The 16,404-nt window shown below is 44.3% G+C and overlaps 1 protein-coding gene across 4 annotated transcripts in view; it reads right to left on the bottom strand.

Moving 5' to 3' along the window:
- Window positions 1–2,649: 2,649 nt before the first annotated feature.
- Window positions 2,650–16,404, bottom strand: part of LOC106567215 (DNA (cytosine-5)-methyltransferase 3A) — a 30,141-nt gene continuing 16,386 nt past the window's right edge. Inside the window, exons 8-25 of one of the 4 annotated variants that reach the window (XM_045693224.1) lie at window positions 15,864–15,875; window positions 15,607–15,756; window positions 14,880–14,957; window positions 14,627–14,779; window positions 14,425–14,532; window positions 14,023–14,158; window positions 13,649–13,768; window positions 13,491–13,532; window positions 13,288–13,367; window positions 13,013–13,125; window positions 12,637–12,905; window positions 12,288–12,433; window positions 12,070–12,160; window positions 11,486–11,634; window positions 7,202–7,287; window positions 6,138–6,207; window positions 5,806–5,924; window positions 2,650–5,532 (exon numbers count right to left, since the gene is read on the bottom strand). In XM_045693224.1, the coding sequence (XP_045549180.1) occupies window positions 5,391–5,532; window positions 5,806–5,924; window positions 6,138–6,207; window positions 7,202–7,287; window positions 11,486–11,634; window positions 12,070–12,160; window positions 12,288–12,433; window positions 12,637–12,905; window positions 13,013–13,125; window positions 13,288–13,367; window positions 13,491–13,532; window positions 13,649–13,768; window positions 14,023–14,158; window positions 14,425–14,532; window positions 14,627–14,779; window positions 14,880–14,957; window positions 15,607–15,756; window positions 15,864–15,875 (2,064 nt within the window). In that variant the 3' untranslated portion in view covers window positions 2,650–5,390. Of the gene's footprint in view, window positions 5,533–5,805; window positions 5,925–6,137; window positions 6,208–7,201; window positions 7,288–11,136; window positions 11,343–11,485; window positions 11,635–12,069; window positions 12,161–12,287; window positions 12,434–12,636; window positions 12,906–13,012; window positions 13,126–13,287; window positions 13,368–13,490; window positions 13,533–13,648; window positions 13,769–14,022; window positions 14,159–14,424; window positions 14,533–14,626; window positions 14,780–14,879; window positions 14,958–15,606; window positions 15,757–15,863; window positions 15,876–16,404 lie in introns of those variants that run through there. The other 3 variants (XM_014136242.2, XM_014136239.2, XM_045693223.1) reach the window with 3 other exon arrangements.

The following is a 16,404-nucleotide window of genomic DNA, read 5'->3' as shown; positions in this document are numbered from 1 at the left end:
TCGCCTTGACCATTCGGATAGATGGGAGACTACGGGAGCGAAGGAAGGAACGGAGGTTTGATTTCTCTTGCCCGCCCAAGGCTTCCACCTCGCCTCCGAGACATCCCGGAAGTCCCTGACTGTTCCGTTGCCGAGAGAACCCGAGGCTACCTGAGTTCCCGAGCCAATGCAACTAGGCAGACCTAGGCTGTCCCCAGCCAAACGGCTATACAGCCTTCACACGAAGAGTTGCCTGTATTGCGGGACTACTGGTCATTTTGTGGCCACCTGTCCACGAAAAGACCAGGCTCACCGGTAGGAGCAAGTAGTCTGGTGGGCCATACGGAGAACTTTTCCTCTCCCCTTACTCACACCCCTTTTCATACAATCTTGCTCTGGGGGAACTAGTCGAAATCGCTCCGTGTACTCATCGACTCTGGGGCCGATGAGAGCTTTATGGACGCTACACTGGCGTCCGAGCTGGGCATTTCCAGATGAGGTACGCTATCTTAGAGCGGTCCAAGGGGAAGGAGGAGGGCTGCAGCGCGATGATGAGGGAACACAGAGAGAAACGCCCGACATACCATTGAAGCGTTCCGGGGGAGACGCCCCAGGGGGCCGTCGTGTTCTCCAAGCTGCCCTAACACCTGGTGCGGATACGGGAAGGGGACGAGTGGAAGACTGCCTTCAGCATACCCAGCGGTCACTACGAGTATCTGGTCATGCCATTTGGCCTTACCAATGCCCCTGCTGTGTTCCAGGCTCTGGTGAATGATGTTCTCTGCGACATGTTGAACTGGTTCGTTTTCGTCTACCTAGACGGCATCCTCGTTTTCTCCCGCTCCTCCCAAGAATACGTGCTTCATGTCCGACAGGTTCTCCAACGCTTCCTGGAGAACCAGCTTTTTGTGAAAGCAGAGAAGTGCGAATTCCATCACTCCAACATCCCCTTCCTGGGTTACATCATCGCTGCAGGGAGTGTACAGATGGATCCCGGGAAGGTGAGAGCGGTGGTGGATTGGCCCCAGCCTACATCAAGAGTGCAACTGCAACGTTTCCTGGGATTCGCCAACTTCTATCGCCTCTTTATCCAGGGTTACAGCACCCTAGCTTCCCCCCTGTCTGCACTCACATCTCCCAAGGTTCCATTCACGTGGTCCCCAGCTGTGGGATCTTAAACAAAGTTTCACCACAGCTCCCATCTTGGTTCATCCTGACCCGTCCCGCCAGTTCGTGGAGGCCGATGCTTCAAATGTCGGAGTAGGGGCTGCCCTGTCCCAGCGTTTTGCCTTGGACCTCAAGTTACATCCCTGCGCCTTCTTCTCCCATTGCCTCAACGCCATGGAGAGGAACTACGATGTGGGGAATCGTGAGCTTCTCGCAGTGAAGATGGCGTTGGAGCAGTGGAGGCACTGGAGGAGGGGGTGGAACATCCGTTCATTGTGTGGACAGACCACAAGAACCTGGAATATCTCCGCACCGCCAAGCGTCTCAAGTCCAGGCAAGCTCGATGGGCCCTGCTTTTCGCCCCTTATTCTTACCACCTCTGTCTCATTCACCAGTGTCAGACAGGACACTTCAGACATGTGGGTGCATGCACACCACAATTGCAACATTTAGGCTCAGCTGGCATATGATACCTCTCCCGTCTACATACACTTGACACGTGACCAAATATTTTGCATCTATCACACTGCATTGGTTTGGGCACGAAGGCTCTCACAGGATATGTAGTAAAACCCAAATACACGTGAGAAGGGAGAGATTCTTCATCAAAAAAGTATATGGGTCAGTCGGTGTGCACCAAACACTTGATTCCTTTTACTTCTAGCGCCACCCCAGAGATAAAACCCTTGATAGGTGCCCTGTTTCAAAGATCCACACAAGACACATTCCAATCTGATATCTTCCTGAAGCGCAGAGCACTCTCCTTCTGTTCCATAGATACACAAAAAAACTAAACAAGCCCACTTCTCGTTACTCTCATGGACGCCACCTCATCCAACGCATCCACTATATTTTTTGAGGTTTTAATCGGATCTCCAAAAAATAATCAGAACTAGGTTGGATTTACTAGATTCCACTACCACTTTACTTCTCTTATTTCCTTTTGCATTTGCCACTGTAATACAATTATTCTCATCTCCACTCGACACACAATCTGGTTCAAACAGAACATCCACTTCCGCCATTTTCTCCCTCCATGGTACCTCGGCACGACCACTCATGGTTCCCACTTATAGGCCCCACTAGGAGAAATAGGATTTAGTTTTTTACCACCTGAACTATGACCTGTTGAATTTACAGACACTTCCATAATCTCAGCAATAGGATGCATCACTCGGCCTCCCGAGTGGCACAGCGGTCTAAGGCACTGCATCTCAGGGCAAGAGGCGTCACTACAGACACCCTGGTTTGAATCCAGGCTGTATCATAACCGACAGTGATTGGGAGACCCAGCGCACAATTGGCCCAGCTTCGGCCAGTGTAGGCCGTCATTGTAAATAAGAATTTGTTCTTAACTGACTTGCCTAGTTAAATAAAGGCTAAATAAAAATATCGTATTGTCAAAAGCTTGCCAGAGACCGCCCACAAGCTCACACACACCGGACACACAGTATTCACAGTATAATATATACATCAATTGACAGACTGACAACAGAGACAAAGTACAAATAATACAATTAGGGCAGTTTATTTCTCATCTCTAACATGATCAAAAGCTTTACATGTGGTTATGAGACTATGACAACTATACACTAAACAAGCCGGGGGACAGCTAAACATGTTATATACAGCTTGACTCAATATTAACATACCATGCAAAAAAAATATGAAAAATAAGAAAACAATATAGCACCAATAGGAGTCTAGTGATGACCCGAATAACATCATTTTAAAGGTATTGTTATTAAAGTATTGTAGAAAACATACAGTACACAAAACAATTGTTCATTCCTTTTGTTTCATTTAAAAAAACTATTCATAAGGCCAGCATCCTATGTATATCACTGTCCAGACGGTGTTCACCTGGTTGTGCTTATTAAAAATAGAAATGGCAAGAAAAACACATTTGGTATACAGTATCTGTTCTGCCTCTGAGTTGAGATCAGTCACCACACTGACACACTTCATACAGTACAACAGGAAGGTATGGGTGGTGGAGGGGAACAAGGGTTCAAAACTGATGAGTTTAAAATCTCAATAACCCCAAATGACAAACAGTACTCATTTTTGAATGTAGCGTCACTTCAAGTTTTTGATGAAAGCTGGTTGTGTTGTGGTATCATCGACAAACTTGTTGAGAGCGAGATGAACAGAACACTGCAGTTAAAGCCATCACTTCAACTTAACACACAGATTACCTGTCATAACAACACACGTCACATGCATGAAATTGAAGTGGGTATGTTATGACTAGGCCCTCCATGTGACCTTCATCAACACTCCAAGAACATACAAGGTCAGTTTAAAACAGTTGCTTTCAGAAAAAGTGCCCACTTTAAAGGCAAACTTACATGTTGCCTGTCTGTTTTACTGAAAAAATTACGTGAAGACATTGATGATGTACTCCTTTCCTCGGAACTTTGTCCAGCTCCCTTTAAAATAGTTAAGAATTAATAATAATTACAGAAGAAAAATAGTTCTACGTATATTGTATCTAGGTTTTAACAGTTGTTTAGTAGGCACTTGCGATTACAACCGTTCTTCTCCACATTGCTCCAAGAAAGGGAGAAGGCACACATCTTACTATTTAAATCAAACTGGTAAGGACTGGTTTCAGCAACTTTTTCTTTGAAGAGAAAAAGCATGCATGTACATATAGCATTCACATGCTTGACTATATCACCTAAATTAAAGCCTATAAGCGGCATGTTCTAACAAGTGAGACAATAGTTATGCCTCCATTAACTTGTACAGTCATTTTTTTGTTGTCGACATTTAAAAATGCTGCGTTTCCATTCAACTGTCTTGTGTCGATGAAAACAGCTGGACGTAATGACGTCTCCCCTTAACATTTACATTTAAGTCATTTAGCAGACGCTCTTATCCAGAGCGACTTACAAATTGGTGCATTCACCTTATGATATCCAGATCAAAATAACACTTTTCGTAGAAACCTAGAATGTCGAATGAAAATGTGGTAAAATTAGCAAATTGCGCTTAAAGAATGTGGCGACAGCCTGTACACTCTTAGAAATAAAGGTCCCCATTGGATAACCCTTTTTGGATCCAGATAGAACCCTTTTTGGTTCCAGGTAGAACCCTCTGTGGAAATGGTTCTATATGGAACCCAAAAGGGTTCTACCTGGAACCAAAAGGGTTTCTTCAAAGGGGACATCATGCAAAGAAACATTATTTTTTATAGTTGAATAAATGGATTTTGCAAGCAGTAGGCATTTAGAATTAAATGTGGAGTGGACATCAAATGCCCTGCGTAGGCCTACCTTCAAAATTATTCGGCAATCCTAATTTATTCGTAAGACAAGAAAGAAAAATCCACCCCTGTCGAATGTATAAAAATGTATTAGATCTTTAGAAAATGTCTCCTACATCTGCCGTTTCCATTACACATGTGGCAATGATGTTTTTGCGACATTGCTTTTGTCTAATTAACCTGTGTCAATGGAAACCTGCATATAGTTAGTGAAAATATGTGTCCTGTGACCACCTCTTTGACAAGAATATAATAAAAAACCTTAACATAGCACCAGACATAGCACAGACTGTAACCATGATGAATATTGGCCAAGGTAAAATACAAACAAACACTCAAGGCACATTTTCTGCCTTGGTTTGAATCTGACTTTTAGATTTTTAATTATCTTGGAAGATCTATTTTTCCAAACAAGTGACAAAACATTAGGTTTATTCACATAATTACACGTGAACATGATTTATCTGACTATTTATAACATTCATATATAAAATAAATGATACAAAAATCCTTAAATTAAATAGAGATAAAACTGTGTTTCTGCAGATGTCAGACCGATCACAGATTAGTATTGAGGTAGATAGTGGGCAGGGTTTGAGGTCTGATCTCACCATCATTGACCAAAAGTTGACAAAACCAAACACCAAATAAATGATAGACAAACGCGAACTATTCCAGACAAACTGAAAGAACCAAAAAGTGTCAGTGCATTCTGGTAATATTATGATCATATGACCACACTGCATTGAAACAGATGCTCATTATCTAAAACCTAATAAAACAGCCAATACAGCCAGTGATAAAAAGACTAAGATGATTCTGTGAGGTCAGTCTGAGAAACACAGGACATTTCCGTTCACTGAAAAGCAGGGCAGGATAATGATCCTGTTTTTACCCTGCGCTCTCCAACAATCAGCCATTTCATGTTGCTGTTGTTGTTGACGACAGTGCAGCACACAGGAACGTGGGGTTCCTACTCACAGGCAAAGTAGTCCTTGAGTGGAGCGAAGAGGTGCCGGATAACTGGTACACTCCATGATCGGCCCAGTACTTTCTGCCGCTGGCTCCGACCCATGTTGTTGACATCAGTGTAATGCTTTGGAAAGCCGAAGATCCTGCAGTAAGTCAATCACATAACATGGAAAATGTTAGAACAATTTCAAAACAACCTGAGGGTAAGTGTATTTGTTTTAGAAATTACAGATTACATTCACTTAACTACCACACTGTAAGTACATTGACTTTTACAAGAGAGCAGTATCCATGATCAGTCACGGTATAGGAATAATGCTAACTATAAAACTTTAAAACAATGCAATTACACTGTGATCACTTCTATATTCTATGCTGTTCCACCTCTACCCTTTTACACAATAATAAAGACTTACTTCTCCATCTCTGTGCACCAAAGGTAGTCCTCCTTGCCATTAAAGTCGACAGGTAGTGATCCCATCTTCCCCTGTCTGATGGAGTTGGACTTGGTGGTGATGGTACGAACTTTGTTATACTGTAAGGGAAAGAACCAACAGATAACAATCACAGCTTTAACCATATTTCAAATATGGACATACTCACCAGTCACACCTGATGCTAGAAACTCATTCAGAAATAACAAAATAGACAACAGAAGTAACCTAAACAACCCTTTAACTTCAACCTCTCTTGTCAGTAAAGTACTGAATTATAAGAAAATCTAGAAGCAAGAGCTTATCAGTCTTACCTTGGCCGTGCGTCCAGGCTCCAGACAATCCTGCAGGTTCACCTTGTCATCCAGAGAGGTAGCTAGAGGTCTAAGGAGAGAAACACATACAGACAAGTGAACTCTCTCATGTAGATGAGTTGAACATAAGAAAAACAACATGATATTGAGAGTGCATGTGTTAGTGTTGATCAGTAGGAGTATGTGAAGGGATATGGGGATGAGTCTATGTGTTAGTGTTGATCAGTAGGAGTATGTGAAGGGATATGGGGATGTGTCTATGTGTTAGTGTTGATCAGTAGGAGTATGTGAAGGGATATGGGGATGAGTCTATGTGTTAGTGTTGATCAGTAGGAGTATGTGAAGGGATATGGGGATGTGTCTATGTGTTAGTGTTTATCAGTAGGAGTATGTGAAGGGATATGGGGATGAGTCTATGTGTTAGTGTTTATCAGTAGGAGTATGTGAAGGGATATGGGGATGAGTCTATGTGTTAGTGTTTATCAGTAGGAGTATGTGAAGGGATATGGGGATGAGTCTATGTGTTAGTGTTTATCAGTAGGAGTATGTGAAGGGATATGGGGATGAGTCTATGTGTTAGTGTTTATCAGTAGGAGTATGTGAAGGGATATGGGGATGTGTCTATGTGTTAGTGTTTATCAGTAGGAGTATGTGAAGGGATATGGGGATGAGTCTATGTGTTAGTGTTTATCAGTAGGAGTATGTGAAGGGATATGGGGATGAGTCTATGTGTTAGTGTTTATCAGTAGGAGTATGTGAAGGGATATGGGGATGAGTCTATGTGTTAGTGTTTATCAGTAGGAGTATGTGAAGGGATATGGGGATGAGTCTATGTGTTAGTGTTTATCAGTAGGAGTATGTGAAGGGATATGGGGATGTGTCTATGTGTTAGTGTTTATCAGTAGGAGTATGTGAAGGGATATGGGGATGAGTCTATGTGTTAGTGTTTATCAGTAGGAGTATGTGAAGGGATATGGGGATGAGTCTATGTGTTAGTGTTTATCAGTAGGAGTATGTGAAGGGATATGGGGATGTGTCTATGTGTTAGTCGTATTTATGTTTACCTGTTCATGCCAGGGAGGTTTCCCCAGAAGTAGCGAGCTCTGTGAGCTGGGCTCACTTTTACTGCATCGATCAGGATGGGATTACACTGGAAACAGATGAGATGAGATTTACAGTTGAAGTCGGAAGTTTACATACACTTAGGTTGGAGTCATTAAAACTCGTTTTTCAACCACTCCACAAATTTCTTGTTAACAAACTATAGTTTTAGCAAGTTGGTTAGGACATCTACATGGTGCATGACACAGGTCATTTTTCCAACAATTGTTTACAGACAGATTATTTCACTTATAATTTACTGTATCACAATTTCAGTGGGTCAGAAGTTTACATACACTAAGTTGACTGTGCCTTTAAACAGCTTGGAAAATTCCAGAAAATGATGTCATGGCTTTAGAAGCTTCTGATTTACATAATTTGAGTCAATTGGAGGTGTACCTGTGGATGTCTTTCAAGGCCTAACTTCAAACTCATTGCCTCTTTGCTTGACATCATGGGAAAATCAAAATAAATCAGCCAAGACCTCAGAAAAACAATTGTAGACCTCCAGAAGTCTGGTTCATCCTTGGGAGCAATTTCCAAATGCCTGAAGCTACCACATTCATCTGTACAAACAATAGTACGCAAGTATAAACACCATGAGACCACACAGCCGTCATACCGCTCAGGAAGGAGACGCATTCTGTCTCCTAGAGATGAACGTACTTTGGTGCGAAAAGTGAAAATCAATCCCAGAACAACGGCAAAAGACCTTGTGAAGATGCTGGAGGAAAAAGGTACAAAAGTATCTATATCTGTCACGGCTGTCTGAAGAATGGGACCAACGGGCAGCGTGTGTATCGTTCCACATTTTATTTTCACTGTGAAACTATGCAAGATATACAAATAAACTAAAGAACAAAAACAACAAATCGTGATGAAGAGGTGCAACATACACTAACTCAAAAACAATCTCCCACAAAACCAGGTGGGAAAACAACTACTTAAGTATGATCTCCAATTAGAGACAACGATGACCAGCTGCCTCTAATTGGAGATCATCCCAAAAAACCAACAAGAAATACAAAAACTAGAACATAACAACATAGAAAATCTAAACTAGAAAAAAACCCTGTCACGCCCTGACCTACTCTACCATAGAAAATAACAGCTTTCTATGGTCAGGACGTGACAATATCCACAGTAAAACGAGTCCTATATCGTCATAACCTGAAATGCCGCTCAGCAAGGAAGAAACCACAGCGCCAAAACCACCATAAAAAAGCCAGACTACGGTTTGCAACTGCACATGGGGACAAACATCGTACTTTTTGGAGAAATGTCCTCTGGTCTGATGAAACAAAAATAGAACTGTTTGGCCATAATGGCCATCATTATTTTGGAGGAAAAAGGGGGAGGCTTGCAAGTCGAAGAACACCATCCCAACCGTGAAGCACGGGGTTGGCAGCATCATGTTGTGGGGGTGCTTTGCTGCAGGAGTGACTGGTGCACTTCACAATATAGATGGCATCATGAGGGAGGAACAATATGTGGATATATTGAAGCAACATTTCAAGACATCAGTCAGGAAGTTAAAGCTTGGTCGCAAATGGGTCTTCCAAATGGACAATGACCCCAAGCATACTTCCAAAGTTGTGGCAAAATGGCTTAAGGACAACAAAGTCAAGGTATTGGAGTGGCCATCACAAAGCCCTGACCTCAAACCTATAGAAAATTTGTGGCCAGAACTGAAAAAGCATGTGCGAGCAAGGAGGCCTACAAACATGACTCAGTTACACCAGCTCTGTCAGGAGGAATGGGCCAAAATTCATCCAACTTATTGTGGGAAGCTTGTGGAAGGCTACCATAAAAGTTTGACCCAAGTTAAACAATTTAAAGGCAATGCTACCAAATACTAATTGAGTAAATGTAAACTTCTGACCCACTGGGAATGTGATGAAAGAAATAAAAGCTGAAATAAATCATTCTTTCTACTATTATTCTGACATTTCACATTCTTAAAATAAAGTGGTGATCCTAACTGACCTAAAACAGGGGATTTTACTAGGATTAAATGTCAGGAATTGTGAAAACTGAGTTTAAATGTATTTGGCTAACACGGAACCCAAACCGGCTGCGCGCGTGCCCCATCGTGCACCATCGTGCATAAATGTATTTTGTTCCACGACACCAAACGCGATCACGACACGCAGGTTAAAATATCAAAACAAACTCTGAACCAATTACATTAATTTGGGAAAAGGTCGAAAAGCATTAAACATTTATGGCAATTTAGCTAGCTAGCTTGCACTTGCTAGCTAATTTGTCCTATTTAGCTAGCTGGCTGTTGATGTTATTTTACCTGAAAGGTCCTCACTCCGACAATTAATCCACACATAAAACGGTCAACTGGATCGTTTCTAGTCATCTCTCCTCATTCTAGGCTTTTTCTTCTTTGAACTTGGTGATTGGCATCTAAACTTTAATCTGTCAATCACCCATGTGTGTCACGGGTGTCGTAAGGATTGGACCAAAATGCAGCGGGAACGTGTAAACTCATCTTATTTTATTAAAGAAGGAAAACAAAAGAAACACGTATACAAAAACAACACATGACACTAAACAGTCCCGTCAGGTGCACGAACACAAAACAGGAAACAACTACCCACAAATCCCATAGAAAAAACACACCTCTTAAATAGGACCTTCAATTAGAAGCAACGAGAAGCAGCTGCTTCCAATTGAAGGTCAACACAATAAACACCACATAGAAATAGACATACTAGAACTAACATAGAAATAGACTAACAAAGAACATTGCCCAACAAACCCCGAAACACTCTAAACAAACACCCCCTGACCAAACTACAATAACAAACACCTTATTTTACTGGTCAGGACGTGACAGTCCCCCCCCCCCCCCCCCAAAGGTGCAGACCCCGGAAGCACCTCACACAAAAAATAAACACAAAAAATAAACCCCAAAACAAAAAATAATCCTAAACTAAAGGGAGGGAAGGGAGGGTGGCCACGGTTCTTGTGCTACACCCCCCCCCAACCTCCTACTACGGAGGTGGCTCAGGCTCCGGCCTTACTCCCCAACCTAACCTGTCCACCCCCGCTAACAACTGTTGATTATATTTGACCCCTCCCGAAGTCTCTGGACTAAGGTGCATCGCTGAAGACCTCGGGCTGATGTGCGTCGCTAGAGACCTCTGGCTGATGCGCGTCGCTGGAGACCTCGGGCTGATGCGCGTCGCTGGAGACTTCGGGCTGATGCGCGTCGCTGGAGACCTCGGGCTGGAGGGCGACTCTGGGAGCTCCGGACTGGAGGGCGACTCTGGGAGCTCCGGACTGGAGGGCGACTCTGGCTGCGCCGGTTCCGGACTTTGGGCCGTCTCTGCTGGCTCCGGACTGTGGGCCGTCTCTGCTGGCTCCGGACTGTGGGCCGTCGCTGTCGGTTCCGGACTGTGGGCCGTCTCTGCTGGCTCCGGACTGTGGGCCGTCTCTGCTGGCTCCGGACTGTGGGCCGTCGCTGTCGGTTCCGGACTGTGGGCCGTCTCTGCCGGCTCCGGACTGTGAGCCGTCTCTGCTGGCTCCGGACTGTGGGCCGTCGCTGTCGGCTCCGGACTGTGGGCCGTCTCTGCTGGCTCCGGACTGTGGGCCGTCTCGGCTGGCTCCGGACTGTGGGCCGTTTCTGCAGGCTCCGAACTGTGGGCCGTCTCTGCAGGCTCCGAACTGTGGGCCATCTCTAGACGGGGCACTGTCGCCGGAAGCTCTGGACGGGGCACTGTTGCCGGACACTCTGGACGGGGCACTGTTGCCGGACACTCTGGACGGGGCACTGTCGCCGGACACTCTAGACGGGGCACTGTTGCCGGACACTCTGGACGGGGCACGGTTGCCGGACACTCTGGACGGGGCACTGTTGCCGGAAGCTCTGGACGGGGACTGCGCACTGAAGGCCTGATGTGTGGGGCTGGCTTAGGAGGCGCCAGACTAGGGACACGCACCACAGGGCTAGTGCGAGGAGCAGGACGAGCTGGACTGGGCTGACGCACTGGAGGCCTTCTACATTTATTTTGCAACGCTTGCGCATGCGACGCAAACTGTGTAGTCAGGGTATAAGGTGTATGTAAACTTCCGACTTCAACTGTATTAGTACTAATGAAATGAAGACGCAAACATACCGCCCAAATGCATTGACCAGGGAGAGAGAGGGAGAAAGAGCAAGAGAGTTAAAGGAAGAGAGAGAAAGGAAGAGGGAGAGGCCTCATTGACCATGAAATAGCTGCTAGTGTCTTTACCTCAAGAAAGCGACAGATGTCGGCCAGGTCATGACCGCGCATGGCCACCACATTTTCAAAGAGCCAGAAGAATGGACGGTCGTCATCATCCCTTGGCCTCATCATGGTCAGCATCCTGTAATATTCGAAGAACAGCCTGCCTGTGCCCTCTGGAAACAGAGACCGAGAAAACCAATGAAACACCATTAAAAACCCATTTAAACCCATTTACTAGGCCAATGGATAGGTTAGCGTGTACAGACACATGCATCTACCAGTAGGCTACCATGTTAACTGCTAATAAAACGATGTGATAACATACTTGATAAAGTTCTCCAGACATTAGCTCTCTACATTGTCTAGCACAGTGATTCTTAAAACCTCTCCTCCTTACCTCAGAAGTTTCACAATTCTGTTGTAGCCCTGAACTTGCTCACCCGATTCAACTATCCAAGGGCTTGCTGATTAGTTAACAAGTTGAATTAGGTGTGCTAGCTCTGGAAAATATCAAATACATGGACGGCTGGGGGTTCTCGAGGAGAGGTTTGAGAACCACTGGTCAAGTGGAAACACTCCATTTACTTTGAAGTCAGGAGGTACCTTACCAAATAAGCCCTTCCGAGCAGGGTTGACGCAGGCCAGGTCGTTGCAGGGGCTTCCTCCAATCAGGAGGTCAAAGGGACCCCATTCAGCCAGCTGAAACACAGCAAACACAGACACACACAGGTTAGAGAATGATCATAGGAGTGTGTGTGTGTGTGTGTGATTGTGGGTGTGTTGTAACTGGTTTGAACATGAATGTGTGTGTGTATGCTGAACTCACATGTTTCCTGGTGATGGTGCGTACGTCATTGATGTGCTCTATCTTGCCCTCGTGTTTTATCATACCCACAGCGATTGAGTCCCCACAGATCTCAGAGGCGATGTAGCGTTCTACGATGAAGCCCAGGTCTTTGAGCACAAGGTATCCTGCAAGAGCACAATGGGCATAGAAGATTATCAGTCACTGACACACAAACCAAAACGACTGAATCCTGACCTTTCTGCACACAGTAATTTGCCAGAATACAGAAGAAACACAAGCCATTGCATACTCATAAAACACATCACAATCACTTATCTGCAACCATCTCCCAAAGATAAATGAAAGCCCATATTGAGAATGTACAAACCTGTGGCAATCCCATCAAAGAGAGACAACACCCTGATGGGTCTGCGTTGATGGGCAGGAATGGAGGGATACACCCTGTGGGGTTCAAACTCTAGAGCACTGTTGTTGACGAAAAACTCTTGGACTCGCACGCTCCAGTCAGTTCGCAGCTTGAGTGATCCGTTGCACTGGGATGGTAAACACATGAAGCAGCTCCATGGGTCAACATCCTTCAGCTTGTCAAAGGTTCCATCACCAACCAAAATGTTCAGGCAGTCCTTACAGAAACACCTGAGCGAGGAAGAGAGAGAGAGAACGACAGAGAGGATAAGCGAGTGAAAGAGGAAATGGGAGTAAAAGAAGAGAGAGGGGAAAGTGTACTCTTGAGCAGTGCTAACCTGCAGCAGCTGGCATTGCCACACAGAATGACCTCTTGGCCAGCGCAACAAACCGTGCAGTAGGACTGGTAGCCATCTTCGTCGTATCTGTACAAAGTCTCAATAAAGTTCTCCTGCAAAGGTTAGGAGGGACAGCTTTACCATGGGGACGAGGGCCATTCATGTCAACAATCTTTCAGATGATAAGCAGACATGATCTAACATGTATACGTGGATACACTTGCATAAATAAACTGAACAGTCATTCAATTTATGAGAAGATGTAGTTAGTTTACCTTGCACTTCAGGCAAAGACTCCCCTCAAACAGTGGGTGGAAGGTGTGGATGTGGGGGGTTCCACATGATAAACAGAATTCTGAGGTGAATAATGAATTGTATACATTAGTAAAATGACTGATTCCAGTATATACTATTTTTCTAAAGTGTAGACAAATAGAGAGCAAAAAAGTACAATTACAGCTCAAAGAATGTTAAATACCTTTAACATGTTTGCCTTTCATAACCTCTTGTACCATTGCCTCTGTGAACCACAAAATAAAGGAATTTAATTGATGCAAATATAATTCTATAGTGACAGAGGAACTAGAAAAACGGCCCATATGAATGAATATGGATTGCTGTAGGTGTAGGGCTTACCTCTGCTGTAGCTCTGATTCCCATAGGATGGTCTGTTCTTGTTCAAATACTTCTTCTTAGCTGGGGGCTGGTAGTCTGCCAGAGACGAGTCTGAAGATTCTGCCTTTGAGTCTTTGGCATCTTTGGTAATGAAACAAAATAAAAGGAACATGAGAACACCTGTTGTTACTAGTGTACTATACAAGTATAAGTGTTACTCTGTTGTGGAAATATAATGGAAGCAACACAAAACGCGCCAGGGTGAAATTTCCCATAGGTACAGATCTAGGATCAACTTCCCCGGCCCCAATCCTGACCTTAATCATTAGTAGGGAAAATGCTAAACTGACCCAAGATAAGCATCTAGGGGAAACTTCACCCTAAACCACACATACTTGCAGGTGGTGGGGGGTTGAACCCATCTGGTCCTGTGGGCAGGAATCCACTGTAGGCCCAGTCCAGCATCAACTTAAGCAACTCCTGCTTATTCCCTGCTGCAAGAAAGGACTTCTCACAGCGTTCCCCAGCCAACTGCATAGACATGAAATATGAGTGGTGAGTGAGTGATGTGGTGCTTTGTGGTATTATACAGTATGGAATATTGTGATATATGGGATGTAACAGTGCAGTAGTAACATAGTTCTACATCTGTTTGTGCTGTCTTGCCAATGTCACGCAATGACCATGAAAGTTGAGTTGGAGAGACAGCACAAACAGATCTGGGACCAGGCTAGTATATTACAGAGTCGTACATTAAAATGTTAAGGTCGTGATAGATAATAGCATTCATGTCCCACCTCAAGAACCTGGTAGATGGCATCTTTGTAGGTAGGCAAGCTGGAATAGGAATTCTTGCAGAAGCACTTTGCAAAAGCTGCTAAATGCAGAAGCCTCTCTGTATAGATCTGCAACACAAAACAAAGGAACAATTTTGTCCAAACACCAATCTGTGCTGCAAGTCAATCTTGCTATTTACAATGAGTCAAGTCAAGTCCTCACCTCGGAAAACATGCCGTCACCGAACCACTCTACCCGGCGCTTGGATACAGGCGGTGCCTTGTTGGACTTCCAGAGCACCACCAGTCCAGGCCACCAGGAGAAGCCCTTCACCTTTCCCCACACCAGCTCTCCAGTGGGGAAACCCTTCCCATCCTACAGGGTGAAAACCAGAGAGATGGAGGGTTATTCACATGGGTTTATATGATATGGACGCATGTTGGCATGCATAGCAAATATTTGTGAAAGTAGGAACCTGGTAATCAATGCCCTTCTTTGCTCCCCTGGGACTCGTTGTAGACACGTTGGATGTATGATTCTCCTTCTTCGGGGGCTGAAAGTCAAAAATATTTATGCTTGAATACACAGATAAAATAGTTGACAATGCATGCCTGAAGACAGTGACGAACACATCCACTGATATCTGATGAACCTGAAAATTGGAAGAAATAATGGTTTTCCTATGGGTGACTATAATTGTACATATCCTTCTTTACATGTAATAGCAAATATTGGCCCTTTGTTTGTAAGGTTTGTCAGGTTTTGTCAAAATTAATTCAAGTGACCCAATTTCAGAGCAGTGAGAATGAGTTAAGAAAATGGGAGACCACGTAAGTCCATATAAAGGGTTAAAAAGGAAATTAGAACGTTAGAAGCAAATCACAAGAGCCATGCACAGAAAGAATGACGTGTCGTTGACAGCCACGCACACCTTTAGAGCAAAATATATGGTTTGTTTTGTGTTTTGATTGCATTGCGCCTTTCACTGTCCTATTCGCCAGAGGTCAGAAGGGCTCCCCTCAAGCGTAGGAGCCACAGGAGGCTGGTGGGCAGATATATAGGATGGACTCATTGTAATGGCTGGAATGGAATGAATGGGACGGTATCAAACACATAGTTTAAATCTTAGTCATTACAATGAGCCCGTCATCCGATATCTCAGCGCACCAGCCATCACTGGTAGGTGTTTTGAGAGTACCTACCGATGCAGCCTTGGACTCCTGGTCCTTTTTGCTGTCGTTGTCAAGCGCCTGTGGCTTGACCCAGGTGCCGGCACCAGCCTGAAACACAGTGCGCGCCTGTGGCTTCTGGCGTAAGCTGCTCTCCCAACCATAAATGCCCCTAATGGTGCCCTGAGGGACAACACACATGCACACACCTATTACGCACACTGCTCACAGACATTGTACAAGCGCACACACGTGGGCACAAGCACACACACACCCAGTCATGCACTCACATCCGAGAATTGCTATGACAACCAAGCATAAAGTAGACCAACATGAAAAAAGAAGAAGAAGAAGAAAGATAAAGGACAGGATAAAAAAGTTACTAACAAGGTTAGTTTGTTAGACACAGGTGAGATGCTAGTATGAACTTGTCCCAAGCATTTACGGTTTTAATAAAAATGATTTAAAAGCATAGAGAATGGTTGATTGCACAAGCAACAGCAAAGCAAAGCATACTAGTGACTCTACTTCACAAAACCTGCATAGAAAGTTTTGTCATAATGTCAAGCTTTGGAGACATGCAAAAGATCCATGCATGTTTTGCTTTGTTTGATTCCAAAGAATGATATTGTTTCCATTGTCAGGTGTTGTCACGTGCAGTTTATTTTGATCTGTCACACCCCCACTATAGCAAGGTAAGAACACGTAAAAGCAGAACAGGTAAAAACAAACATAGGCTACAATATCTACAGCATGTCTACAGCATGTAAATTTCATGATTACAATCTTGTCTCATCACTGCAACGGGCCCGGGAGAGGCAAAGGTCGAGC

This window comes from Salmo salar, chromosome ssa13 (assembly GCF_905237065.1).
Source record: "Salmo salar chromosome ssa13, Ssal_v3.1, whole genome shotgun sequence".
Taxonomy (NCBI): domain Eukaryota; kingdom Metazoa; phylum Chordata; class Actinopteri; order Salmoniformes; family Salmonidae; genus Salmo; species Salmo salar.
This window is presented reverse-complemented; position numbering and strand designations above follow the sequence as displayed.